The sequence below is a fragment of the Centrocercus urophasianus genome, unplaced genomic scaffold (genome assembly GCF_019232065.1).
Source record: "Centrocercus urophasianus isolate 14NV4802_14NV808 unplaced genomic scaffold, USGS_Curo_1.0 seq_39, whole genome shotgun sequence".
NCBI classification, from domain to species: Eukaryota; Metazoa; Chordata; class Aves; order Galliformes; family Phasianidae; genus Centrocercus; species Centrocercus urophasianus.
This window is the reverse complement of record NW_024884966.1, coordinates 7,897-35,697: the sequence shown is the minus strand read 5'-3', so window position 1 is coordinate 35,697 and position 27,801 is coordinate 7,897. Positions and strand designations below refer to the sequence as shown.

Sequence of the window (27,801 nt, the reverse complement as noted above, 5' to 3'; positions counted from 1 at the left end):
CTGAATCCAGGCTGTTCAGAACAACTGAGGAAATCTGACTGAAATATATTTAAAAGCAACTCAATAATGCCTATGTGTATAATCATGTCTGAGTTAATCACCGAGTGCTAACTAGGTTATTAAAAGAGCTCGAAAGGGGTCGGAAGTAGAACGGCGCACAGCCTCGCTTCGCGCTGGGCGTAGTTTTGGCCCTCCGCGCTTGCCGTAGCCACCCTGCACTCTGGCGCCAGTAGACCGGAAGTGGCCGTATTCGCTATGGCGGCCGCCTGTGGGAGAGCGCTGCTGCAGGGCGTCCGGCCCGTCCGTGAGCACCGCCCGCCTTTCTCCGCCCGGCCCCGGGGAGGGAACCCGGGCCCGTTCTGTGGGGAGGGCGGGGGTTTGGGCTGCGAAGCTGTGGGGAACGGTTCCTTTTGAGAACGGCGTTTTTCTGAGCGTTTTATCTTTACAGGGTGGTTTTCTTCCTCGACTTGTCGAATGAGCAGCGACGGAAAGCCCACAAAATTCCAGCCGCCCCCGAAGCCCGTCATTATTGACAAGCAGAAGCAGAGACAGGAGAGGAGGTAGGAAGGGTGGCTGGGGCTCTGAGGTGTTAGTGCACAAAAACTGCATGTCGGAAGGGAGCGGACACAGCTCTGTGCCTTTGGCTCAGACCTCGAGGTCGGCTGGGAGCTGAGCACAGGTTTTGCTGTTAGTCAATGTGAATTTTTCTCCAGCTAAGCATTTTTCGTGTCTCCTAAACCCATCTGCATTGCTTTAAGTGGCACGGTGTTTGAAATGGTGCTGCTGCCTCTGGGAGGAGAGTGACAGTGTGATGTTGTGCACACTGGGGGTATTGGTCAATGGCTGCATGTATCCAAAGGTGTGCCCAGCTGGCCAAGAATGCCAACAGCATCCTGGCCTGTATCAGAAATAGTGCAGTCAGAAGGGCTGGTGAGCTGATCTGCCCACTTTTCTCAGCACTGCTGTACATCCAGTACTGTGTTCAGTTTTGGGCCCCTCACTATGAGAAAGACACTGGAGCCCTGGGTCATGTTCAGAGAAGGGCAAAGCGCCCTAAATATCATGGGAGTGGCTAAAGGAACAGGGATTGTTCAGGCTGGAGAGAAGAGGGTTCAGGAGAAACTTTGTGTCTTTTCACTGCTACTGAAAAGAGGTTGTGGCTGGGTGGGAGTCAGCCTCTAATCCCAGGTAGCAGCAAAAGGACAAGAAGCGATGGCCTTCAGTTGTGCCAGGGGAGGTTCAGGTTGAATAATAGAAAAAATGTATTTTCAGAACGCCCAGGTGGGTGGTGGAATCACTGTCCATAGAGGTGTTTGAGATCCGTAGAGATGTGGCTCTGAAGGACGTAGTTTAGTGGGCATGGTGGGGATGGGTCAACATTTGGACTTGATGATCTGATCCTTTCCAACTTTAATGATCCTATGGTTCTGTGATCTTGTGAAAAACAGCATAATCCTCAGGAATGGGAAAAGTATTAAAAATATTATAAAATCTTCCGTTCTGCCTTCAGATCTGTTAGTGTTCATGTCTTTAAGATGTGAAGAGTAAGCGGCTATGGCCCACCTAAGGCATGCAGCCTGTAATGAGGTTACCAGGGACAGCAGGGATTTAAATGATGTTTCTCCGGAACTCCTGAACTTACCTGGACTTGAGCAAGGCCTCTGACACGGTCCCCCACCACATCCTTATCTCCAAATGGGAGGGATGTGGATGTGATGGGTGACCACTCGCTAGATAAGAAACTGGTTGAACGGCCGCAGACAGAGGGTGGTGATCGATGGCTCTGTGTCCAGGTGGAGGCCGGTAACGAGCGGCGTCCCCAGGGCTCTGTGTTGGGAGCAGTGCTCTGTAACATCTTCATCATGACAGCGATGGCGGAATCGAGGGCAGCCTCAGCCATTTGCTGACGACACCAAGCTGAGTGATGTGGTCGACAGGGTGGAAGGAAGGGAGGCCATTCAGAGGGACCTCGAGAGGCTGGAAAGGTGGGCAGGGGGAACCTGATGAGGTTCAACACAGCAAAGTGCAGAGTTTGGCACTTGGGCTGGAGGAATCCCAGGCATCCACACAGACTGGAAGGAGCTCCTTGAGAGCAGCCCTGGGGAGAAGGACCTGGGGGCCTTGATAAATGAAAAACTGAACATGAGCCAGCAGTGTGCTCTTGTGACTTGGAAGGCAAATGGTGTCCTGGGCTCCATCAGCAGAGGGGTGGCCAGCAGGGACAGGGAGGTGATTGTCCCTCTCTGCTCTGCTCTTGTGAGGCCCCATCTGGAGTGCTGTGTCCAAGTGTGGAGCCCCCAGTACAAGAAAGACAGGGAGCTGTTGGAGAGGGTCCAGAGGAGCCACAGGGATGATCAGGGGGCTGCAGCACCTCCACTACAAAGACAGGCTGAGGGAGCTGGGCTCGTTCAGCATGGAGGAGAGAAGCTGTGGGGTGACCTCAGTGCAGCCTGCAGTGCCTAAAGGGAGCCTGCAGACAGGAGGGGAGTCAGCTCTGTGAAAGGGGAGATGGCAGCAGGACAAGGGGAAATGGTTTGGAGCTGAGGGAGAGAAGATTGAGGTTGGATGTCAGGGGGAAGTTGTGTGCTGTGAGAGTGGTGAGGTGCTGGAACAGCTGCCCAGAGAGGCTGTGATGCCCCGTCCATCCCTGGAGGTGTTGAAGGCCAGGTTGGATGGGGCCCTGGGCAGCCTGGGCTGGTACTGAATGTGGAGGTTGGTGGCCCTGCCTTTGGTGGGGAGTTGGAGCTTCGTGATCCTTGAGGTCCCTTCCAACCCGGACCATTCTGTGATTCTGTGACTCCTGTAACTATGAGGATGAGGGGCAGGCCTGATAGCAGAGGCCTGATGTCAATTCTCATCTTAATGGCTGCCTGCAAGCAGCAGCACTGAGCAGAACCTCCGTGTGCTGCCCTGTCCATCATCCTGTGCTTTCCATGTAGTCTATGTAAGGCTTGTCAGGCAGGTATGCATTTGTCGTCTTTCTTGTGCTCTCTCCTGACCAGATGCTGGTCATCTAAGAGTTAAATGTGAGTTAAATGTATCCATCTTCATTGGCTCTGACGCCAAGTCTTCATGCTGTCTGAAGCACAGTGACCCCATGCAAACAATGTGTTGGTAGTGGCCCTCAGGCCAGGCCAACACTGTGTCTGGAAGCCTTCAACTTACTGCCAGGCAGTTGAGCTCCAGAGCATGAGATTTCCTTGGCACGGTGTAATTCATCCGAGCAGAAAAGAGTTTTTAGTGTTCCTTTAAGCTTTGCCAACACAAGATAACCACTCGAATGTGATGTTTCCTGTAGGCTCTCTTCAGCCGTTTGTAAGAAACAGTAATAACTTTTTTCCTATCTTTTACTATCAAGTGATGAAATAAGAAGTGTTTTGTTTTTTTTATTGTGGATTACAGTTAAACTATGAAATAATCTGCTCCTAAACTGAGATAAAAGTAACAGGATTGTCATCTCTTGGTCTGTTCTTCCAAGAACAGCATTGTTTTGGAGAAAAAAAAATGGGTTTTAAAAAAAAAATCAGTAATTTGCAGTTCCTGTCTCTGAGAAGACAGCTGGCACAGATGGTCAGCGTGTGGCAGTATTTAATTTTTAGGCAAATGTTTGGATTTCTTTAATATTTTTAATGGAAATGTGGAAATGCTTTTGTTTTAAACTTATTTAAGTTTGGATTTTCTTACAGGTTTTTGAGCCCTGAATTTATACCTCCCAGAGGAAGAACAGATCCTCTGAAATTCTATATGGAAAGAAAGGATATGATACAGAGACGAAAAGTCTTCAACATCCCCGAGTTCTATGTTGGTCAGTAGCAGCACTGGAACTGTCACACTTCTTAACTGTTGTTCATTGGGTGAGATGGTTAAAAGCGTGCTCTGGAATTGAGTTATCAGGGGACATCGCAGCATCTGCTGTGTTAGATCAGCCTGTGTGTGTGTCTGTGCTTACCAGTTCATATTTTAAACTCTCATTCAATTTCCAGTGAAAAGATAATACTTTGTGTTTCTTTCAGATAATTTGTGTATGTTTTTTTTAACTGGCATTTCAGTGTGGTTAATGAGTAAAACTCAAGGAATGGAAACTGATTATTTGTATTCAGTTTGTGTAAAAAACTGTACAGGTGAAGGCTTAAGGAGGGACAGAGCTTTACAGTTAAGTGCAGAATCACTTTTAGCCTGTTCTGAATGAATGTATGCTACAATTTATTCTGTTTCTGGCAGTTCAGTTGGATGATTAACCATTTTTGAAACGTGCCTAACTGTGCTCCATCTGACCCTTTTACCATGTGCTGGTGTTAGTTTGCTTGCACAGCCTGCTGTTTTTCCTTGGTTCCTTTTGCAGGCAGTATACTTGCTGTTACTACTGCAGATCCGTATGCTGATGGCAAAACCAACCGGTTTGTGGGGATCTGCATTCAAAGAGGAGGAAGAGGGCTTGGTGCGACCTTTGTGCTTCGGAATGTGATCGAAGACCAAGGTGGGATTTCCATTGAGGCAGTAATCCATATATTTGAACACATGGCACTGCTTAGTCATTTTATGCCTGTGTGCTGTGTTTCAGATCTGTACTCGCATGAGGCTGAACGTGTGTGGTGGCTGCGCACTGATGGGCAGCTCAGATCCACCACACTGTTCTCTCACTCTCCCTACTCAAAAGACCAGGGGAAAAAAATATATGAAAAAAGGGTTCTAGGTTGAGATAAGGACGGGGAGATCATGTTCAGTTACCATTGTGGACAAAACAGACTTGGCGTAAGGGAGGTCAATGTAATTCATTGCCTAGTAATAACAAACTCAAGTAGTGGGGAAGTAAAAGCAAACTGAAAACACCTTTCCTCCTCTCCTACCTTCTCCCCTCAAGTGGCACAGAGAATGGAGGCTGCAGTCATTTCATAATGCTTTGTATCTTCACTCTCTTCCCCTGCTCCAGCATGGCATCCCTGCCACAGAATGCAGTTCTTCCTAAACTTACTGCTAGCCATGTAAGCCCTAGAGCCAGTTTGGCCGCTGTGGATTTGTTGCACTTGTTGCACAGTTCAGGCCCACAGCATAACAAATGTGTCTGTGTACACACACACACACACACACACACACACACTCAAGCCGTTGTGTTACCAACAACTGGACTTACTTGCCTGTGCAAATGCAGGTGTAATGCATGTGAACAATCACCTGTCCCCACAGCACTGTGTATGTAGTTCCCTGTACAGGTGGAAAGCAGCTCTTAAATTATACAGAGTTATAGAACACTGAAGAAATACTAAATTGGTATTAGTATTTCCAACTATGTGATCACTGAACCAGACTTCCTCTCTCGAAGGTGTTGAAATTTGTTACGAACTGTACAGTCCTCGGATCCAGGAAATCACAGTTCTGAAGCTGGAAAAAAGGCTGGATGACAACCTGATGTACCTGAGAGATGCCCTTCCTGAATATAGTACTTTTGATATGAATATGAAACCTGTGTCTCATTTAGACCATGAGGAAATCCCTGTAAACAAGGTAGGAGTTCAATATTTTAGTGGGAATTAAAATAGCAGGGGATAATTTAGTTAACTTTCTGACTGATACAGGGGTTGCATCAGGGTGCTGAGCCGTCCCCTGGGGCTGCTGCAGGGCTCCATTTCAGGGCCAGATAGAGGACTGCAGCAGGGAAGGCTCAGGGTGGAAAAGCTTCTGCAGCAGAGGTTGATCAGTCATGGAACAGGTTCCCCAGGCCCAAATATGCCAGACTTCAAGGAGCCTTTGGACCCCACTCAGACACTGTGGCTGGTTTTATGTGGAGCCAGGGGTTGAACTCCTATGATCCTTTGCAAGTCTCTTCCAAGTGGCCATTTGATAATCGCCTGCAAGGCTCTTAACTTCTAGTTGTGTTAGTGATACAAGTATGTAACATCTGGTGCTTTAATGCTGCTCCTGTAGTGAAAACATTTATAACCAAGTACCTGCCTTCCTCAGAAAGCAACTTAGAAGAGACTGCAGGAAGTAACAGCCTGCAGGTTCCTCTGCATTACATGCAGACAGCACAGCCAAGACTGCGGAAACTTAATGCTATTGACTTGGGGGCGGAAGGAGCAAGATCTGCATCTCAGGAGCTCTGGCAGACTGGTAAAAGAATGCCATCCACCTTAGCTTACGGGAAAAGGACAAACAGCTGCTGCCATGTTTTTTTTTCCTTAGTAACACAGTTAGAACCATAGAAGAGTTAGTTAATGGCATGCCGCTGTAAGGACCGTGTAATAAATCAGTTTCATTTAGGTTAATTAACAGACATAAAAGACAGAAAATCCCTTTTCTCCCACTGATGACCAATAGTCCCTTAGTTTACTGACAGATTGGTCTGGTTTTTCTATTAAAGCAGCACTTGTCTCACTACTTTTGGTTCACAGTCAGAATTCTGACCTTTTAATACGTTTCATTTTTTATTTATTTTATTTTTTTAATCTTTCCCCCTAGCTGCAGGTAAGAATGAAACCTAAACCTTGGTCAAAACGGTGGGAAAGGCCAAAATACAACATAAAAGGAATCAAGTTTGAGCTACCTGAGAAAACAATGAAAGAAGCACAGAAGTGGAAGAAGCCCTGGCTGGAATTTGATATGCTGCGAGAGTATGATACCTCAAAGATAGAGGAAAAAATATGGAGGGAAGTGAGTGAAGAGCTGAGGAAGTAACAGCTTTGAGTTCGGTGATCAATTGTCAGTTCTCAAGTTTTGTATGCAGGTAAAATACACAGTAAAATGTCAGCAGTTCCTTTCTGAATGTTCAACTATCCAAATAGTTGTTTCTTCTGTCTTTGCCAAGTAGGCAGTGGGCAACTGTGAAAACGCTTAGTGCAGTAGGTTCAGAGGGGGCTGTGGCAGGGAAGCAGACGTTCAGCAGCTCAACTGCACAATCTGAGAGTAAGTGCTGCTTAGTGGCCCTGTAAACACTTTTGAAATCACATTTGGTAAAGCACCAGTAATCATCTGACAACAAAGCAGCAATACAAACATTCTGAAACCAGCCTGAAAGAATGAAGCCAGATGAGCTGTTAGTCAGATGAGGTCGTGTGAGCGGGGTAAGGTTCAGCGCCCCGCGGCACAGGAGGTTCTCGAGATACTCAGCTGCAATGGGGGTCTGAGCTCCAGTAAAAATTGCCTTCCCCTGCTTACGAGTGATGACAAGTGATGTCTGCAGCCACTGGAAGAAGCACCTACAGGTCAAGTATGATAGAATCTATTCCAGTTTCATAGCAACACAGGATAATTTCTTCAGGAGCAACTTTCAACATGAATGAGGAAGCAGGAGAAGAGACAAAGCAAGCAGTGAGATCACATGCTCGAGCTAATTACTGAGCAGTTACATTTCCTTTGCACTCAGGAAAGTAGGAGTATGCAATTATTTACCACAGCACTCCCAATTCCTGAAGATAATGAAGTGCCAGTGGTGGCAAAGTTTTTATCCATGCTTCACATGATATTACTGCCATATGTTCAAGCCTTGAAAATGTTAGAAGTCTTATTAACACAAAAATATCTTTACTCTTCAAAATAATTGCTCTGCTTTTATTTTAAGTCATCTTTTGTCTGTAACACTGATCAATGCTATTTACAGTTAAAATAGTTTACAAAAATATATATTCTGTCATAAAAAATAGAAAAATCGTAGGGAATATAAAAGCCTCCAAGAGTTAAATGTTAGACCCATAACATTTCAGAGAAACAGGAACTGATGAGCTTAGAATTTGTGATGCACTGCTGTTTCTACAATAAAGCATCCTTTTTATTCTGCAGCAGTAATATTTACTGCACATATACAAAGTTATACAACATTAGAAATCTGACATGGGTACAATGAAATGAGGTGTCTTAGTGGGAAGCCAAAGTAAGACTTCCTTAGAAAGTCAGTTACTAGAAGGTAACTGGAGTTGTTCTTCTGCTTGTCTGATAAATCAGGGTGTGACAACTCCAGGTCCGTGCACCAAGTGCAGTCTGTATGTCAAGCACAAAGCTCCTCTACAGACCACACTCTGGAGAAGAACAGACACAGATGTTAAGATGTTCTCCTGTGCAGCTTCTTACCTTCCTGAACACCCGTTTACCATCAGCATGTTCACAGATCAAACTCCTCCCTGCACACAGACCTGCTTTTGTGCCAGGATCAAAAAGCTATGACAAGCTTGTTGAGTGAAAAAGGGAGTTTGGCAGAGTTCTCTCATTAAGTGGGCAATGAGTTAGAGTTCAGTGACTCCGAGTCAGAGTGATTTGGTATGGAGCTGAAAACAGCTTGTGAAGCTGTGTGCACAGTAGCAGCAGTAACGTTACAGGCACCTCCTTATTCCAGTCCTCCTCCCCCAAAGAAGGAAGCACTCAGGCTTTGTCGTTCATTGCAGAACTCCTGCGCTTCACACTGATGACTGCGATTCCACCTAGGAGCAGATGGTAGTAGGACACGTTTGGAAAAACAGCTGTGGGCAGGTCCACTAATTAAACATTACCACTTTTTTAGAGTGAGCATCAGGTTGTTTCAGTAAAAGAACTGCTGTTTCAAAGAAATCCTTATTTTCTGATCACAGATCTCAGATGTTCCAGTTTGTACTCTTCAATGAACTCTTCAGCAATACACAGAGCCTTGACTTTTACCATCAGGAGAATAACTTCTTCAGTTTCATCACTATTAAAAAAAAAGTTGATATAGCAGCACATTCACACCTGACTTCAAAATCAGTAAAGCTGAAGTCTATTTAAAAGAGAGGCAGAGAATTCTCCCCGGCTGTCACCTGGTGCTTTTAGCTACACTGACCACTAACTGCACCCAACATCCAGAGCCTCAAACTAACCTGAACTAGTACTGTAAAAGCACTCCATTTTACATCATGGATTGCATGTTTTGTATGTAGATGTTGGAAGTACATCACTGAAAGGGTTAAATTGGTGAGACTTGAGGAATTTAAGAATCGTAGAATCATTAAGGTTGAAAAGGAACACAAAGATCATTTAGTCCAACTGTCAACCCATCAACACCATGCCCACTGAACCACCACATCCCTATAAGAAATATTAGCATGAAGTATATGAGGAAGTGCTGCATCCCAAAGAAAGTGTGATTTCTTACCTGTGGTTGTTCCTGTGGAGCACACGTGCACACTGAAGCAAATGCTGGCAGAAGTTCTGTAACTCAGGGAGAGTTGAGCCACTTCCAAGATTTTGGAACCACCTTTCTGGGAAGCACGCAGCCACCTGCTCACCCAGGCAGTAAGTTGGAAGGTTTAAAAAAAAGACTTTCAATAAAACTAAGTCACACCACTTCTGACAGAATTCTCCTTTTGGCTAGTTCAGTTATGATTGGTTGTGTTTATTCTTCAAAAAACAGGATCATCATTATAAGCAGTTATTCCCAAAGCAAGCATTGGCTCATAGGCTTTTAAAATGCTTTTATACACCAAGGTCATAAAAAAAATTAGATGTTAAATAATTATATTTCATCTTCAGACTACATCTGTCCCCATGGAAATGAGACTTCTTACCTTTTTACACTTCTCTATGTTTTCTGGCCCTGGTGGCGTGTTGAAGAGGTTCAGAACAAGGTAACGGTTCAGCAGCTTGCTGAGTCCCAAATCTCGGAGCACGTCTTCCTCTACAATCCCATCCCAAAGCAGAACATTGGAGAGCAGCTGCAGAAATGAAGACACACAGCACGCATGTTTGGAGGCGGGAGGTGTGTTAAACCTCTTTGTTGAACTTCAAGGATACCGCAGCATCCAATTTCACTACTCAAAAAATAGGATTTATTCTCTCCAAGCTTACTGCCAATTAGCCACTAAAAAGCTACGTATCATAAATAGTATTTTGAAGTGCATTAATTTTACACGTGCTATGAGCTGTACCCTAATACATACACACATCACCTCCCCAGCAAATAAGGAGCATGTCACCCTTCCAATTTGCTAACACCCAAGAACAGAAAAGAATCATGCTGTATTTTTTCAGAGAAAAGCCAGTGGTCAAATCTGAAGGTGTACACATGTACAGAGACACCAAGGCCAGCAAGAAGCAGGGATCAACAGCAACTGAGATCCAATTCTAAGTGAACCTTTGAGAGAATCTTGTGACAGAATGAAAAAAAAAAACAACAAAACCACCCACTACTGCATCTGCTACATAAGATTACATGCCATCAGCCTCATAACACAGGTGAGGTTGGTAGCCTTGGTCCACAGCAGCAAAAAGATTCTTTTGTATTTGATCTCAGTATTATTAGTTAGCAAGAGTTGTCTTTAGTTACCCTATCACTGTCAAAATGACTATTTAAAAAGATTTAAGCCCAGCATAAGAACATCCCTGGTTTCCCCTCAATACAGAATTTCAAGGTAACTGTTAACCTCGAGGTGTTTCACCCGCACACACAGTGCGTGATCTCAGGTCACCAGTCAGAAAGCAGTCACAAAGCCCATGGCTGCTGCGCATTGCTCTGAATGTCTGACAGGACACTTCCTTTTGACTCCACGAGCTGCTACGAAAGTTAGACTGTATGATGGCACAAACATCAAAGTCTCATCAGCTGTACTTTTGTATCAAAATAGCTCCCATCCCACCTCTTGCCCAGCCCCTTATTTGAGCTCTGCCATACCATTTCTGGGCTTGCCTTAGAGGCCATTCCCAATAGAGTTTACAGATGATCACCTGCTTTGAAAGACAGCACCATTAGGGGCTGCACAACAGCAGTCTCAAACACAGATAAGTCACTCTAATAAGCTGCTGAACAGACCTAAAGAGTTTAATGCATGACCTGCAGAACTTCTGACACTGGGTTAAATAATTCATGACTTTACTCCAGAAAAAAATAGTGGCAAACTGTCAACAGATACCTGAGGTACCCGATACAAGAACATTTAAATCTATTTTACACATTACTCCTAAAGAGAACATTGACAGCAAAGATGGAAAACAAACTAAAAGGAGAGAACTTCAATCCGCAGTGAAAGACCACCGGTCTCTCTTTTACAAACATGCATTATTTGACAACACGTTTAAATCAGGCAATACACAGTCTGAGAAGATGGTCCAAGTTGTCTGCTTTGTTTCTGCTGGGCATCTGAATCAGTATTAAGCTCCCTCTTGTCTTCTCTGCATCTGTCCATGCAAACCCTTACACAACAGCTCACCCTAGGAGTGAATGTGGCAAGTCCTCAACATTCCCCCATTCCCCGACTTTTCTACAGGGATGTGCAGCGTGGCAGCAGGGAGCCAACACAGGGCTGTTACCATGGCCTTGTCATCACACACAGCAGACTTAAGGTACATTTCCTCAAAGACTACCTTCTACTTTTAACTGAAATGATTTTCTCAGAAGATCAGTATTGTTCCTTTACCTTCACAGCTGACCAAAACCGTCTTTCTTGGAATTGTGAACATGGTGATGATTTGTCTTCCACAGTGCTGGTCAGAGAAAGAAAAGGTAAAATAAGGGTTTTGTTTGTCCTTAAAATAAGACAAACAGACAATTCATCTCTTAAACACTGATGAATTACAGTTATGGAATTCTTTCAGCAGTGACAGCCAGAATAAAGATCTAAGGAAACAGCTGTTAATTTGAACTCATGACAGTACCCACAGGAATTGCAATTGGAAACACTCCAGTCTGTGTTTAATGGATTCTGACCAGAACAACACTGCTTGTAACCACACAAACATGCTGCATCAGGTTTAGCAACACTTTTCTCCTAGCTGGATCTTAACCCCACATCTACCAGACTCTTTCTAGTTATCCTCTCTCTAAGAGCACCATGTTCAAAGAAAGGCAACAAAGCTGGTGAGGGGTGTGGAGCACAATGGGGCCTTATGAGGAGCAGCTGAGGGAGCTGGATTGTTAGTGTGGAGAAGAGGAGGCTCAGGGGAGACCTCACTGCTGTCCATAACTACCTGAAAGGAGGTTGTGGTGAGCTGGGGTCGGCCTCTTCTCTCATGTAACAGTGATAGAACTAGAGGGAATGGCTTCAAGCTGCGCCAGGGGAGGTTTAGGCTGGATGTTAGGAAATACTGCTTATCTGAAAGAGTGGTCAGGCAGTGCAATGGGCTGCACAGGGAGGTGTGGAGTCACCGACCCTGGAGGTGATCAAGGAACTTTTGGATTTTGTGTTTTTGTGTTGAGGGACAAGGATTAGTGAGATCTATTGGTGGTGGGTGGATGGTTGGACTGGGTGATCCTGTGAGTCTTTTGCAGCCTTGGTGATTCTGTAATCAAGCAATAAGCATCAGCAATATAAACTATTTCAGGAAAGAAAGGAGGAGTCAAGAGTAGAAGGGGGAACAGACCACCAAAAATAACATGAGCCCTCAGCTGCTCTAATATCACAAAACCAGCCTCCAGTTGTACTAGAAGCTAAACTGATTATACTAAAACTAAAATCTTTCCATTAATGAAAGCTTTTAGTTTTAGGAGCAAAAAAGCATGAAGCTGACTGCAGAGTTGCTCTTGTCAGAAAGAGTTCATAAACATTAATGTTTGGTAACTATTCCTATAACGAAACAGTAGAAGGCACATCTGTTCCACTTGTTCATTGATGCCTACAATATATTTCACCTACGCCTGTGGGGAAAAGGCACAGAAAAATAGAATAAAGGCTAAAAAAATAGGTTAGGCTGCAGCTAGACTTGATGGTCTTTAAGGTCTTTTCCAACCTGAGCAATTCTGTGATTCTGTGACTAAAAATAAAAATTTTTAAAAGTAAAACAAAATAATTCCCAGAGTCAGCTTACCTTGTAGGATACACAGGGATAAAGACATCCTCCTCTACAGACTTCTTCATCCTCAGGACAACCCCCTGAATCAAATCCTGTTAAAAAAAAAAAGAAAAGAAAAATATTAACACATCCTCACAACATTTGGTCCATTTACAACAATTTTAGGCACTTATTTTGTTAATGTGGAAAAGCAAAATGCTGATTGAGCTGAATGGAAGTGACATGGTATATAATACACACTAAGATCGTGACTACATTAAAGACCTGTGAACGAGTCTCAGCTCTAACCATCTTTTTTTTTGTTTTTAAATAAAATCCTGTTGGATAACAAGTATTTTCCAGCTATGTAGTTCTATTAAAAAACCACAACAAAACACCATGGCTGCTATGCAAACAGAATTCTACCTCAAGTTGTCTACTTGAAGTCAAGAGCAGTGACTGCAAAAACGTTTGTTATTTCTTTTCATATTAAGGGCCTAAACATCAACTTAGTTTCACCTCCTTTACACCAGATAAACTCCCAGATTTACGTGAGAATGAAAGCAGAACTGGGCTAAGGGCATGCTGCAGTGAAAACTCCCATAAAGTAATTATTACATGATCACCAAGATAAGTGCAGTAGCCTTTCTCCTAACCATTAACTCGTATTTTGGGATTTTTTTTCCCATTTTTGCTGGGAGAATAAAGAATTCCTTGTTTTTCTCGTCCATGTCTATGTTAGGGCTAAAAACAAACCAAGCCGACCACTGGAATACTACTAGTATTTAAATATCAAATTTTAAAGGATACTTCCATGCTAGTGCAAAATTTCTGACAATTTTTATTGTGATAAAGCAAGATGATTCAGTCTTCAAACAGATTTCTGACAGGGACAGGCACAATTTTTCTAGGAACACAGACTGACACCTGTCTCAGGGGTACCCCGTGCCCCATAACCTTCAGAATACTGAGATGTTAACTGTTAAGTTTTCTGACTATACAGAGACAAAAATTAATCAGAACTGAACAACCTCAGATCATCCTAGGGGCACACAGAAGCAAGCACAGAAAGTGCACACACAGGATCAAGAACTTCCTTCCCCATTACCACAACAGCCTTTACCTGCCTTGCTTGGCTGCGCTCACTTCTGGACAGGACTTGTTGTTCAAACACGTTATGGCAAAGCTGTATAAGGTTCTCAGTCTGTGAAGTTGATAAAGGATCCCACACACTCTTCACAAATGCTGAAAAATAGGAATTTATTTCATTCATGATACCCAACTGGCTATCTGCTCTACTTTCAAGGAAGTAAACACTCAAAAAGCTAAACCTTTCATTCACAGTAACCTCAACAAGTAATTGTAAAATTATCTTAAGAGTTACATTTACCACTTATTTAAGGTTTGATTAGCTAGCTGCAGTAAACATTCTCAAGACAACCTTACTGTACCTGTAATTTTTGGCAGAATAGTTTTTTCAATCACTCTGGGCAAAACTTCTTCATCAGGATCTCTTTTTGATTCAGATGACTTTTTGGCATCACTGAATTCTTTCACAGCTCTGAACCAGGGCATCTCTTCCAAGTCTGTAGAATTCTGCTGAAAGATCATTCCTATTAGTTGCTCAGCTGGTCAGGATTGAGAGAAAAAACTCCATGCAAAAATACATCCAACGATACCAAAAGATCCTCATTTAACAATTTTACATGGATTCTAATCACTGAATGGACCAAAGCAGCAAGCTAAAACTGAATTTAAGGCTAGATTTCAGAAGGTAGGGTTGTCAAAATGTCAGCAAACAACACTGCATTAATAAAGATGCAAGCGACTCATATACAAGCAACCTGACAAGGGGAAAAGATGTCCTCCTTCTAGTTAAAACACTTATCAAGCTCTGGAATGCCTCTAGAATCCACAGCAAAGTTTCTGTACAGAATTCTTCCCTGCAAATGTCCTGTCATACTTTGAGCTGCCAGAAATACCCACAGATCTCTGTTAACTGACAAGATGAGTGCATCAGGCAAGTAAACAAGATGCAAAGACGGCACAGACCAGAAACACGGCAGAGCATTGCCCACACAGGAGCCTAGATGATATAATAATACACAAACACACACAAAACTTTTCACAAAAATAAAGTCTGGTGATACACCTACCTCAAGAGGACTCCAATTTATTAACTGAACTCTGATTAATGGATTTAAAAGCTTAGGCAGGCAAAAACTGATGTAAGCATCGCAGTAAGAGTCGGGAAACTTCTCTTTCCATTCCTGGAATTTCAACAGGATTTTTCTGATGTCACAAAAATCTTCATGGACATCTTCAAAGATTTTCCTACTCTCCTCTAAAATGTTATCTATGGATAATATTCAATAGGAATAAAAAAAACAACCACAGCATTAATTGAGGCATAAGATGAACAGTTTATGCATCTACAGAACTTAAGAGATATCTTTATGATAACAGCATTTGTGTTTCCTCCTTCACACCTCTTACACCAAAATGGGTTTTAAAACCAGCACTCTGGCAAAGCCTTTTTCAGATAAAAAAATAATACAGAAGACAACAAAAAGACTTCTGCAATTCTGAACAACTGCCTGGATTGAAATTACAAAGGAGAAATTACAGGGAGATTACAAAGAAGTAGCTAAGGTATGCAGGGAGGAAGTTAGGAGGGCGAAAGCCCAACTTGAGCTCAGGCTGGCCACTGCAGTAAAAGACAACAAAAAATCCTTTTATAAATATATCAATGGCAAAAGAAGAATCAAAGATAATTCTCATCCTATACTGGATGCAGCAGGGAATGTGGTCACTGAGGACAAGGAGAGGGCTGAGATCCTCAATGCCTTCTTTACATCTGCCTTTAACAGCCAGATCAGTTATCCTCTGGGCTTTTTATGCCCCGATCTGGAAGTCTGGGACGCAGCTCAGAATTTGCCCCCAGCAATTCCAGTGGAGACAGTCAGAGAGCTCCTCCTCTGTCTGGACTGTCACAAGTCCATGGGACCAGATGGGCTGCACCCTCAGGTGCTGAGGGAGCTGGCAGGCGTGATTGCTGAGCCCCTCTCAGCCATCTATCAATGCTCCTGGTTCACTGGTGAGGTCCCAGAGGATTGGAGGCTTGCCGATGTGACTCCCATCTTCAAGAAGGGCTGCAGGGAGGATCTGGGGAACTATAGGCCTGTGAGCCTGACCTCAGTATCAGGGAAGGTGATGGAGCAAATCATCTTGGACGAGATCGCACAGCATGTGCACAGTGTCCAGGGGATCAGACCCAGCCAGCACGGGTTTGTGAAAGGCAGGTCGTGCCTAACCAACCTCATCTCTTTCTACGACTGGGTGACTAGTCTGATAGATGAGGGAAGGGCTGTTGATGTAGTCTTCCTAGATTTCAGCAAAGCCTTTGACACGGTCCCTGACAGGCTTCTTCTGGGGAAACTGGCTGCCCGTGGTCTGAACAGACACACACTGCTTTGGGTAAGGAACTGGCTACAGGGCCGTGCCCAGCGGGTCGTGGTGCATGGAGTGAAGTCCAGCTGGCAACCCGTTTCAAGTGGTGCCCCCCAGGGGTCGGTACTGGGGCCATCTTGTTTAATATCTTTATTGATGACCTAGATGAAGGCATTGAATGCACCCTCAGCAAGTTCGCAGATGATACCAAGCTGGGAGGTGGTGTCGATCTGCCTGAGGGCAGGGAGGCCCTGCAGAGGGATTTAGACAGGCTGGATCGCTGGGCTGAGATGAATGGGATGAGGTTTAACAAGGCCAACTGTCGGGTTCTGCACTTTGGGCACAACAACCCCATGCAGCGTTACAGGCTTGGGGAGGAGTGGCTGGATGAGTGTGGAGAAGAGAAGAACCTGGGGGTGCTGGTTGATGCTCGGCTGAACATGAGCCCACAGTGTGCCCAGGTGGCCAAGAGGGCCAACAGCATCCTGGCCTGCATTAGAAATGGCCAGCAGGAGCAGGGAGGTGAGCATCCCCTGTACTCAGCACTGGTGAGGCCGCACCTTGAGTGCTGTGTTCAGTTTTGGGCTCCTCACTACAGGAAAGATGTTGAGGCCCTGCAACGTGTGCAGAGAAGGGCAACGAAACTGGTGAGGGGTCTGGAGCACAGACCTTATGAGGAGCGGCTGAGGGAGCTGGGATTGTTGAGTGTGGAGAAGAGGAGCTCAGGGGAGACCTCACTGCACTGTACAACTTCCTGAAGGGAGGCTGTGGTGAAGAGGGATTTGGCCTCTTCTCCCAAGCAATGAGCAGCACATGGGGCAATGGCTGCAAGTTGTACCAGAGGAGGTTTAGGTTGGACATAAGGAAGAACTTTTTCTCTCAGAGGGTGGTCAGGCACTGGAATGGCTGCACAGGGAGGTGGTGGAGGCGCCGTCCCTGGCAGTGCTCAAGAGACACCTGGATGACGTGCTGCGAGATGTGGTTTAGTGCTGGTGGTGGCAGTGGTGATGAGGAAACAGTTGGACTGGATGATCTTACAGGTCATTTCCAACCTTGTGATTCTGTGATTCTATGAAATATCCATTACATTTCATAATTTGTATGTCTCTTAAAATCTCAGACAAGAAAATCCTTCTTCTGTTATTCAGAAAATATGCATCATGCCTCTCCCAGCTCCTCATGACCTGCTCACTCAGGGCAGTTAAAATCTCAATTTAAAATACATTCCAACTTTGGAGAAAAAAAAAAAAAAAAAAAAAAAAAAAAAGATCACACTAAAGAAGCCTACAATCATGTCTGTTCTTCCTAAGTCACTGGTCAGAATCATTTACATGCATTAATTCTATGCTGCAGAATTATGCTGGGGGTTGGTCTCGATGATCTCTAGAGGTCCCTTCCAACCCCTACAATTCTGTGATTCTGTGAAAATAAAGGGTAAACCCATTCAAAAGGAGTATTTCTTCACTCTCCTTTGAAAATCCTTCTAAACATCGGAGGAATTTTGTTCTCATCTACTGACCAACCTCTGCTCTTCTGGAATTCATCCAACTCCGTCACAGTCAGTTCATCATCACTCGACATGCCTTCGTGGTGACCAGCTGCTTGTGAACGTTCTCTCAGCTGCCGCCTGCAAGCCCTGCATTTTGCAGTGAACGCAGGTGAGTTATTCCCCGCATACATACACAAAAGGAAGCTCAATGATAGACCAAAAACACGTGGTGAGAGCAATAGCCTAAGGAAACGCAATCAGGAAGCAGAATTATGCACCACAGAGACACAGACTGTAACAGTAAGGTTCCCACCTGAAACACCAAACACTGACATGGAACTTCTTACTATCCCCAATAGAGGTAGTGTACAAGAAACCACTGCTCTCAGCAGTCTGTCTTAGTTCTACACTGCTTATGCAACAACTTGCACAGAAACCGTGACTGCATCCAAGGGGCTCAAAAATGTCAGTCCTGGCACCACGTACCATAAGAGCCTGCAAAATCAACAGTTTGCATCTGACATGAGAAAATTATATTTACACATATTTGCATAGCATAGATCTTGTCTGTAGTTATTGACATCACTTAACGTTAAAGGTTAACAGTTTGCTTCAAGCAAAGTTTTACTACATTATTTTTCAACCATTAAAACTCTTAAGTCCTTAACTGTATGAGTTATGAGTCAAGGCACCAATGCAACTGAAAGTTTCAGAGCTCCCATTCACTTCAGGTCAGCAGGAGACTGAACACAGACATTCAAAATGTACCATGTGGCCTGCACTGATAACAGAGCACAGGTTAGATGTTCCTCTGCACCCACTGCCACTCCAGCAGCAGCAATACCACCTGCCTATTTTTGTTATCTATGCAACAATCACAAGAATGTATTCCTATATACAGTCACAATATTATTTATTCTAGCAGCGGGGAAGATCTACTCTCAGTTTCATGAACAGTCTCACTTCAACTTACTTTACATTAATAATACCTATTAACATTCAGATTTCAATCAGCATGAAGAGAACCCCATTAACAAACAGATGCTTTCCAAATACCCTGAGCTTTTGCATACGTGTGTACAAGCTCCCTTAGTAACCCCACAGATTCACCTTCATCCCTGTGTGACAGGAAGCAAATATACATTTATTACAGATAATGCTATCATACATAATAGCTACCTTCGATGCTCACGCATTTTCAGAAGCTTCATCCTTTCATCACTTTCCAGTCCATCAGTAGATGGTTTGCCATTCCCAGCTACCAGAAGACAGGAACAAGACAAAGAGGTGAATGCAGAACACTGATTCTGCTTCTGCTCTTCATGTGGAAACTAACCAAAGTAAATAAAACCTCCTGATGAAAAATTCTAGCAGTGCCCAGTGTAAAGTAAAGTCAATATTATAAATGAACTGTAGGACAGATGTGGCTGCTCCCTCGTGCAGGGGGACTGACCAGGTCACAGCCAGAGCCAGTAAGGTGAGCATCTGAGTGAGCAGAGGGAGGGACCCCAGACTCACCCTTCCTTTCTCCCCTTCTTTGTGATGCTTCCAGCTGCACCTCCCAGAGCGCACACACATGCACAGTCTGCATGGTTTGCACCCCCTCACCTGCACACAAGTTAGAACCAGAAAGGGCTACATCCCTGAGCTCACTCTTTTTGAGCTGTTGCCAGTTATCAGTCAATTCTTTTTTGCCCTCCTGTTCTATAGTGCCTGTAGTGTTCTACAGTATCCCAAATAAAGGCTCCACGTCACCTTTGTTTGCTTTACACCTTGTAACAAGCGATGAAATACCAGCTCACTGCTTCCCAGTCCTGCATGGAAGCAAACAGTGCCTACCACAGTCTGTTCCTAACAGTGTAAAAGGCAAGTGTGGGGACTGAGCCTGCATGCTGAGCACGAAGCCATGCAGTGAACCGAGCAGCTATCAGGGCTCAGTTCCAACTTCCAAAATTTACATGTTACTGCATTTAGATTTCAACAGTCAGCTCCCCACTGTCTCCCGCTATTTGTGTCCCCTTGTATGTCCCAAATCACCCCTGCTGAGTCCTTGGTTCAACAGAGAAGTAGAAACTAGAACCAAGTTCTACTTGGGCTGTTCATCTGTACCAGTGTCCGCTGGCTTAAGCGCACGCAAGATACAAAACCAGCTGTCCCTACTGACCTACTGCAGTATAAGAAAATACAGCATTTCCATTAAGTACAACTTATATAAATATAAAAAAATAATATAAGGAACACGACAATTAAAAGCTCTCTTAAACGTTCAAGTACAGATTCACTTCTGATAAGCTGAAAATACTATTTAAATGGCTGCTACTAAAACAAGTACTCTTCTCCTCTTAACACCTGCTCTCAGACACTGCACCACAAAATTATACACGCAGACAGTTTTCGCTCGCCAGCACTTTATCCTATGTGCTCAGAAATATGAATCCACCAGTGGCAGTTACAAGAAACTGGTGCATCTGGTCTCTGATGCTCACTGCAGCTCCTAGCACACTGTTTTTTGCTTTCCTGAACAGGTTTAAAGTGGATTTTCTGCTTGTTTCCTTAAACAGCAACAGGTGAAGACTCACTTTACATACAAACAACACATCAGCATGGAAAGAAAACACAAGATGTGAAAATTGCAATTTTCCTTACAGTAACAAGAAGACAGACTCTGTTTTGAATAAAATCTTATTTTATTCAAAAACAGGTTGAACATCCCCCAGCTGTGTGCAGGTCACCAACCAGCAGACCAGGCTGCCCAGAGCAACATCCAGCCTGGCCTTGAATGCCTGCAGGGATGGGGCATCCACAACAGTCCTTCACCTTTTATTTCTTTACGCCCTTCCCTTCACATAACTGCCCAGTCTGAAATCTGCATTTTAAGCACACACTTAGCTTTAAGAACACCAATGTCAAGCGATGTCACCAGGTAAACACACTGCTTTTTCACATATTCATACAGAACAGGATCCTCCATCTGCTTAACAGCTACTAGAAAACTGACTCCATTTTTCTTTTCAAGTGCTGAAAGGCAACCACTGAGATGAGTAATTCAAAACTGAGTAAGCATTTGGTCATGCTGTACTCACTATTATACCACAAAAAAATGATACTATGAGTCTTAGGTGAGGGGTTCAACTAATGTACTGGGCACAATATGCCCACTGACAACAGAGAGGGAGCAAAGATTAAACATGCACATGAAATATAATCCAAAGATTAACTGTGCTTCTTCTTCAAGAAAGAGATTTCAATAAGAAAGTAACTTGTAACTTCACACTAACCTGCCAGATGCTGCATATAAGCAGATTCCATTTTCAGGTCATCTTGCCTTCGTTTCAGTGCTGATGTGGCTCGTTGCTGAAGAAGTGCATGTACAGCAGATTCTAGCTCATCTATGTATTTCAGCTGAAATACGGTAAACAGTAATAAGGTTTGGAAAAGCAAAATGAAAGAACAATTTCCACTGGCTTTCAAGCATGACGGTGAAGCGAGAACAAGAGTATTAAAGACTGAAAAGCAAGAACCTGCTCATTGGAGTTTTTCAGGTTGCTCGAGACTGAAAACTACAAACGGAATAGGCCAACTGCCTACTACTAGACTACCTCAGACCCTATCAGAAAGTGTTTAACAGGACACCATTGGTGTAATCAGTCTGCTTACAATCTGCCTTTGTACACCCAGCCACCAGAGGAAGCACATCAACCAACACTCGTACACTTCAAAGTTACACAGAAAAGACTCAGGCTGCAACACAACTGACATTAATTAGATTTGACAGCACTTTCTGTAAGACTACTTTCATCGAGGTCAAACTTTGAGCAGCATCTTCCAACTTCAACCTTTTATTTTTTAAAAAAAAATACTTAAGGTTTGCAGTTTAGGAAAGCAATACAGCAGACAATGTAGACAAATCCTCACACAACTCACCTAAAACCAACTCAAACCTAATGCAAAATCCTTACTACTAGTCACATGTTGCAAAGCAAATACATTTTGAGATCCCAAAACTGAATGTACATCCCACTTCTCATACAGCTTTAGGACACTCCAGTTACTACACTTGAAGAAAACTTCCATTAACATTTTGTTCTTATTCATCGCAATCCAGGTGAGCCCCCAGCCCAAGTCAGTGTACATATACTAACTTAATCATTTTAGGTTACTGTGAGGGGTGGTCTGTTTCTCCTTTTGTTTCCTGTTACACTCAAGTTTCTGATAGAACTGATCTATAACTGGTCATCTCTCATCATCATTTCCAGACAAGAAATCTCATTCTTACATTGACAGAATGCAACTTTATCATCTCAAAGAAATGGGTGGCAAGGAGGGGAAGGGAAGGAAAACATACATACTTTTTCATTGAAACAGTTTACTAAGTTTTCTACGTATGTTTTCATTCCCCTGTAGAATTTGTAATTCATAGCAGCATCTGAAGACTTCTCTAATTCCTGGACGGTTATCTTTGAACTTTCAATGTCCTCCACATATTTTCCATACTCCCTCTGGTGAGCACGGTGCACATCCTGCAATGATGCTATCCTAAAAAAGGAAAACACTCAGACCATTAAAACCATGACAGGTTAACAGATAATGCAGTTCTGAACACTTTCCAATTACAACAAAGTACAAAATCTTTGCCTGATAATAGCACCTGCATTTTTGAGCAAAGAAGAACTGCAAGCTCAGCCGCAACATCTGCAGAAGCACTGCGAGTGGACGAGATTCGTGCTTTGGAAACATCAAACATCACTCACACAGTGGTAGTTCTGAAGGACCCCACTGACATTCGACCCATTTTCCTCAACGTGCTCCTAAGTAACGTAATAAGGCAAGCCTAGCGATGCCACACCGAACAGATACTCCCCCAGTTGATGTGGGTAGAACCACAGCACGCATCAGTGTGTCCACACCAACTTCATTCAAGCTGCAGGGACAGAAGCACATCAGCACTTACCTGGTGCTCATTGCCCAGCACAGACCATCTGAAACTTCCTGTTACTAACCTCATAACCCAAAAACCTATGCTTACAGCTCCCATTGGTTATTAAATGAAATACCTCAGAAAAGCTTACATTTATTACAAATCTTTTTTCTTTCCTTAAAAAAATAAAATAAAATCTCCTTTGGTATCTCATATATGTTTGCTCTGTTTGAGAAAGATCTTAACAGAACCCAGAAGCAGACTTTAATTTAATTTGCTTCTCTGAAGGAGAGAACAGATTTCAATGAAAACAATTCAATTAAGATGTTCTCCATGGCACCAGAAGTTAAAAAAAGAAAAGAAAAAAACCAGCCTTTAGAAGTTATTTCAGCATTTAAGACATTAAATACATCTCTATGGCATAATATTACCAAGCTATTACTAGCAGACACGTCCTCCCTCCCCTTCTTGTTACTTTCAAATAGGTTTCGCACTCCTGATAGCCTTTCACATTTGACTGCACTTGAACTGCCACTTCATTTCATTCATTGCTTTCATCTGATCAAGGCCAAAAAAAGCATACAAGTCCACAGACATATTTAGTCCACAGCAGTTGCAATTCTTTGAACACAAAGAAGCCAGCAGCAGTCCGTACAAAAAGTATACATGCACAGAGATTGACACAAGTTAACAGCACACATTTGTGTTTCAGCTGCACGATGTCACTCGCCTGAGCGGATCAGAACAGCTGCTTCTGGCTGCATCAGCACTGAGGCGACGGCTCTCTTGGCAGCTTCGGGCGCCTGACCCCATCGGTCCTTCTCACACACTACCCTGGAAGTCCCCACCTCCACCCAGCACATTCCAGCCGCCCCCTGCCTTGTCCAAACAGGCTAAAGAGAAGCGCGACAGAAGGACTGACGGCCCTACCTGCCCCCAGTTTGTCCTACCTGGACAAACAAAGCACTGTGCCTGCACTCCTTTAAGAACTACTAGCATGTAGCATAAAGCAGCAGACTTTTACAAGTGATAAAATGCTTGACAAGTCCAAACACACCCCTACAACAAAGCACTGCCAGATGAAGTTAAAATCTGTAATGCTGAATATTACAATAAGCACAATACACAGCTAACCCCCAAACCCTTCAATACTCACAAGAAAGGATAAGTCTCAGAAATTAACACTAAAAGCAGTATTTACCTTTCAGTCAGTTGCTTTTTTATAGTTTCCAAGTTCACAGGTGGTAAGGAAACACAGGGACCACACACAGGTTTAGCTGGTTGAGATTTACACAGGGAAGCATCACTGTAAGTTCCCTAAGAGAATTGCAACACTTTCAATAGATAGTTTATGGAAATTAAATATAAGTTGATAGACAACTGATGTAAGATTTGTCTCTGCAGATTTAGAGATCAACAAAACATACCACTTGAAGGCATAAAGCATATAATAAAAAGATGTATATTTCAATGATCAAATTGGGTGATTTCTGTACAACACAAAAACTGTATATACAAAAAGCTGTGTATTTATAGTGTACCAGTGCACACACCATGCACATCCATCAGTACAAAACAATCTGCAATTTAGGGAGAGCAGCTCTCCTCTTAGACATCAATAGCTTCCAGCAATACATAATGGTTCGATACCGATGGCTGAAACCACACTAGTACTACTATCTTAAATATAAAAAGTAGAAATAAACTACAGCCAAGATAAAGATAGAACTTCCATTCTGACCACTTTGCTTGATGTAATAACTAAGAAAAAAAAAAACCACAAAACACATCCAACCATTTTAATATGTAAATTAAATGATATTCTGCATTCTAAGGAGTTGGTAAGGTAAAACCTAGCCCAAATACAATGACTTGAAGTAATCAAGTCCATGACCAAGGTCTGTTACTAAGAACTTCTGCAATCTTCTGAACAGCAAAAATAAAGGGGTTTCCAGAAACAAAAGGAGTACAAGGACCTAAGAACCCAGTTTTACTGGATTTGAAATTCAGCAGCGATCTTCCCAATCCTCTAACCATTTCCATTTGGCATGCAGTAATTTCTACACCTTTCCCTTCTGACATACGAACTGGTAACTCAGGTTTTCGTAGTCTGATACAGAAGATTCAAGCCAAAAGCAAAACTTCCAGCTCATCAGAAAAAACATTCTTGCCAATTAGTTAACAGAAAAAAAAATCTCTCTCTCTTGCCTGTAAGCAAATAGCAAATTTCAACAGTTAGGAGAGCACAAATATCACCTGAGGGAGTTTGACGGCTTTCTTAATTTGCTGTTCTTCCCACTTTGTTTCTGCTTCATCTTCACTTGATTCATCACTCACAGGCACTAGAAGTTAAATCAATCATTAGCACACATCATTATGCCCTTTACCTATTTCCCTACTCCTTACCCAACCTCCTCCTTCAAAAACAGTAATGCTTCCCACAGCCATTACAAGTTTTAGAAACAAATGACAGCAGATGAAAAGCCTGCACACAAAGACCATTTTCACATTGGAAGATTTGGAAATGGGAACTGGATTTTGCAGAATCCATGTTCGTTTACCCAACAGTTTCCCAAATTGCTGCAGTACCAGAAGAAGAAAGATCAAATGTATCAAAACAAACCTGCTTATCATATGAGACTTTGAATACAGTTAGACTACAACATGGGGACCTCATACACAGAAAATGCTCCAGTGTTCTAAGATGCACAATCTACTACAGACAGAAGTTTCTCCATAGCATTTATGGCAACAATAGAATCAGATCATATCTACACATTACTTACAACCATTATCCAAATAAGAAAGCAACTGGTCTACAAGCCTGGCAAACCAGTGCTTTGTGAGTGAAACTACAAACAGCAAGATGAGTTAAGAAGCAACAGAAAAGCCACATACACTTCACATGCAGTAAGTTTGCTTACTTCCAAATGGCTGGGTTACTTTGGTTTGTTGTTTTTTGTTTGTTTGTTTTTACCCCTTTTCAATAACAGTCGTAATGTCAGTGCATGGAAAGCAGGATAACATCCCATACAAACCCCAAAGACCAAGCTTTATGGTCTTCTGTCAAGATCAAGAGCAAAACTTTGCACTGCACTCTTTAGTGGGCGAGGCTCATGTTCTTGCAGACATCAGTAGAAGAAAGACACGGCCTCTGGGAGAAAAGGCACAAACTCACCCATGTGTTCAGCCATCCTTTGCCTAAGCGTTCTCATTTTCGGAACAAAGCGGAGATTATTCATATCAGACTCATCCTCTGAATCACTGCTTCCTCTCCTCCAAGAAGGCTGACGGTCATTAGAAACATCCAAGGGGAGATAATCTGCTCGGGGCCTGGCCAGGGGACGCCTCCCCCGAGCAGCCGCCATGCAGCCTGCATGCAAGAGGAACAAAACCTCAAAGACAGAAAGCAGCGCTCTGCCACTCCGAGTGTCAACAACCACCACAACACAGGCTCACTGCACAATCCTGAGTTGAAAACAATATTTTTCTTAGAAGCTTACCATACTGAATATAAACAAATGGAAAGAGATCCTTAAAAAACAGCTCTTAACCTGAAAACAAGCCTCAGACCTTTTTCTTTCAAATAAATCAGCATCCTGTCATTTTTCCAGCTCTTTAAAAGATCAAGACTACGACACCAATTGAGTTAACAAAGGAATTCAAATTTCACTAATAAAACAGGAAAGTTAATTTTTATCTCAAAGTTAATTATGAATCATTAAATAATTTTTTGCTGCTTTTGTATTTCTTCTAGTATCAACGGTCATAATTTCTAATCTACTTCCTGAAGCTAACAAAGAATTGTGACAAACACCTGCAACCAAAAACACCACGCAACTGCCACTATTCTTTCAAGACAGCCCTGACTCAGCATAAACAACTTTAAAATGTCCTATAACTGCTTAAAAATGTCCACGAAACTGACCTGGTGATGAATCCTTCCTCCTCTGAGATGGGTTGGATTCATTTTCAGAGTCTGTGCTATTGTAGTCCTCACTTAGTGAAGAATAACTCTCTTCCTTTACCTCTTGAGCACCTTTAGCGTTGCCAGTCCCAGGCTCCAACTGAGGTATTTCTGTGTTAAGAGAAAAAAATATGACCACAGTTATACGTACAAAAGCTGCATAAGAGCTCCCAGATGCCATCAGATCTGCGCCCTGATAGGTCACAGCTTTGCTTTTTGAAAGGTTTGAAAGACGCGATGCTGATGCACACATTTATCCCAGTCCCACCACCTCTGATTTACTGCAGAGGTTTTGCAGATCCAGATCTTCTCAAGAAGAATCTCCACGCTTTGATCCTGTTTTACCCACATTCATATTAAAGCCCCAAGATCAAATAACAGACAGAAGACACCTAACAGCAGTATTTGCACAATACTCTTAAGCACTTCATGATGTTCTTACAGAATTAATGCTAACTTTTTTTTTTTTAACTTAAAAAGGACTTACTTTTGCTCTCATCAACTTCGCTCCCTGTGGACAGCAGGCTTTTCTTCTTTTGAATTCTGAACGTCACTTCATTGAAGGATGGCTTTTTGATTTTAAAAACTCCCTCCTCACCTGGACAGACAGAATGGTTCTGAGTAACACACTAAAAAAGCCAGCAGCATACGGGCACGTAAGTGTAAAGCACACAATCCTGATACACGCACTCAGCACAGATTTTGAGCCTTCAGCTGCACTACATCTCCTAATTCCACGGCCCTGTCACTCGAGATCCAGCACTACTGAATTTACATCCGGCACGTCTTCTCAGTACGGCAGGGGAGATGTAACGTACCGACACAGGGCACCCCCCCCAAGCTGCCCAGACCTGCTATCCGCCTACTAATTTTGCCGTTTGCACGCACTCACACGCCGCCCCAGGGCTAATTAGCCCCCCCCAAATCGCCCACCTCCCCGCTCCTCCTCGTCGCTCCCGAAGCTCAGCACCGCCCCAGCTCCCCGCGCCGGCTCCGCCGAGGACAGCGGTCGCTCTGCGGCGGTTCGGGCCCCCTCAGAGAACGAGGCGGCGCCACCGCGGTCCCCGTCGCTTTCCCCGGACTCCGCTTCGTCGTCGGGGTCGCGGTCCGGCGGTAGGACGGAGGTCGACCCCCGCTCGCCGTCGCTACCGCAGCTGCTGCCGCTGGAAGCCGCGCGCCGCCGGCCGCGGAAGTTGCGCGGGGCCCGGCGGAACATTTCCCGGTCCCCCCGCGCGCAGCCTTCGCACAGCGCGTGCGCGATGACGCAAAGCCCCG

At 43.7% G+C, this 27,801-nt stretch overlaps 2 protein-coding genes across 4 annotated transcripts; one reads left to right on the top strand and one right to left on the bottom strand.

Moving 5' to 3' along the window:
• The first annotated feature begins 230 nt into the window (after positions 1 to 230).
• Positions 231 to 9,285, top strand: MRPL19 (mitochondrial ribosomal protein L19). Of its 2 annotated transcripts, XM_042832617.1 has the most exons (7): positions 231 to 304; positions 449 to 560; positions 3,687 to 3,805; positions 4,343 to 4,477; positions 5,321 to 5,502; positions 6,457 to 6,721; positions 8,556 to 9,285. In XM_042832617.1, exons 1-6 carry the CDS (start codon positions 256 to 258, stop codon positions 6,670 to 6,672), a joined length of 813 nt encoding a protein of 270 aa, XP_042688551.1. In that variant the 5' UTR covers positions 231 to 255; the 3' UTR covers positions 6,673 to 6,721; positions 8,556 to 9,285. The 2 variants fall into 2 exon arrangements, with proteins under 2 accessions (XP_042688551.1, XP_042688550.1); XM_042832616.1 differs by lacking the exon at positions 8,556 to 9,285 and having other exon boundaries at positions 6,457 to 6,770.
• GCFC2 (GC-rich sequence DNA-binding factor 2) lies at positions 7,525 to 27,742 on the bottom strand. 2 transcript variants are annotated; one of them, XM_042832614.1, is made up of 18 exons: positions 27,460 to 27,742; positions 27,014 to 27,124; positions 26,488 to 26,637; positions 25,738 to 25,932; positions 24,816 to 24,901; positions 23,761 to 23,876; positions 21,991 to 22,177; positions 20,920 to 21,043; positions 18,821 to 18,899; positions 17,676 to 17,788; positions 14,859 to 15,058; positions 14,154 to 14,301; positions 13,826 to 13,947; positions 12,739 to 12,815; positions 11,352 to 11,418; positions 9,507 to 9,653; positions 9,095 to 9,219; positions 7,525 to 8,653 (listed from the first exon to the last, which is right to left on the bottom strand). In XM_042832614.1, the coding sequence occupies exons 1-18, from the start codon at positions 27,740 to 27,742 to the stop codon at positions 8,539 to 8,541; spliced, it is 2,445 nt and encodes an 814-aa protein (XP_042688548.1). In that variant the 3' UTR covers positions 7,525 to 8,538. The 2 variants fall into 2 exon arrangements, with proteins under 2 accessions (XP_042688548.1, XP_042688549.1); XM_042832615.1 differs by having other exon boundaries at positions 14,154 to 14,298.
• Positions 27,743 to 27,801: the final 59 nt, after the last annotated feature.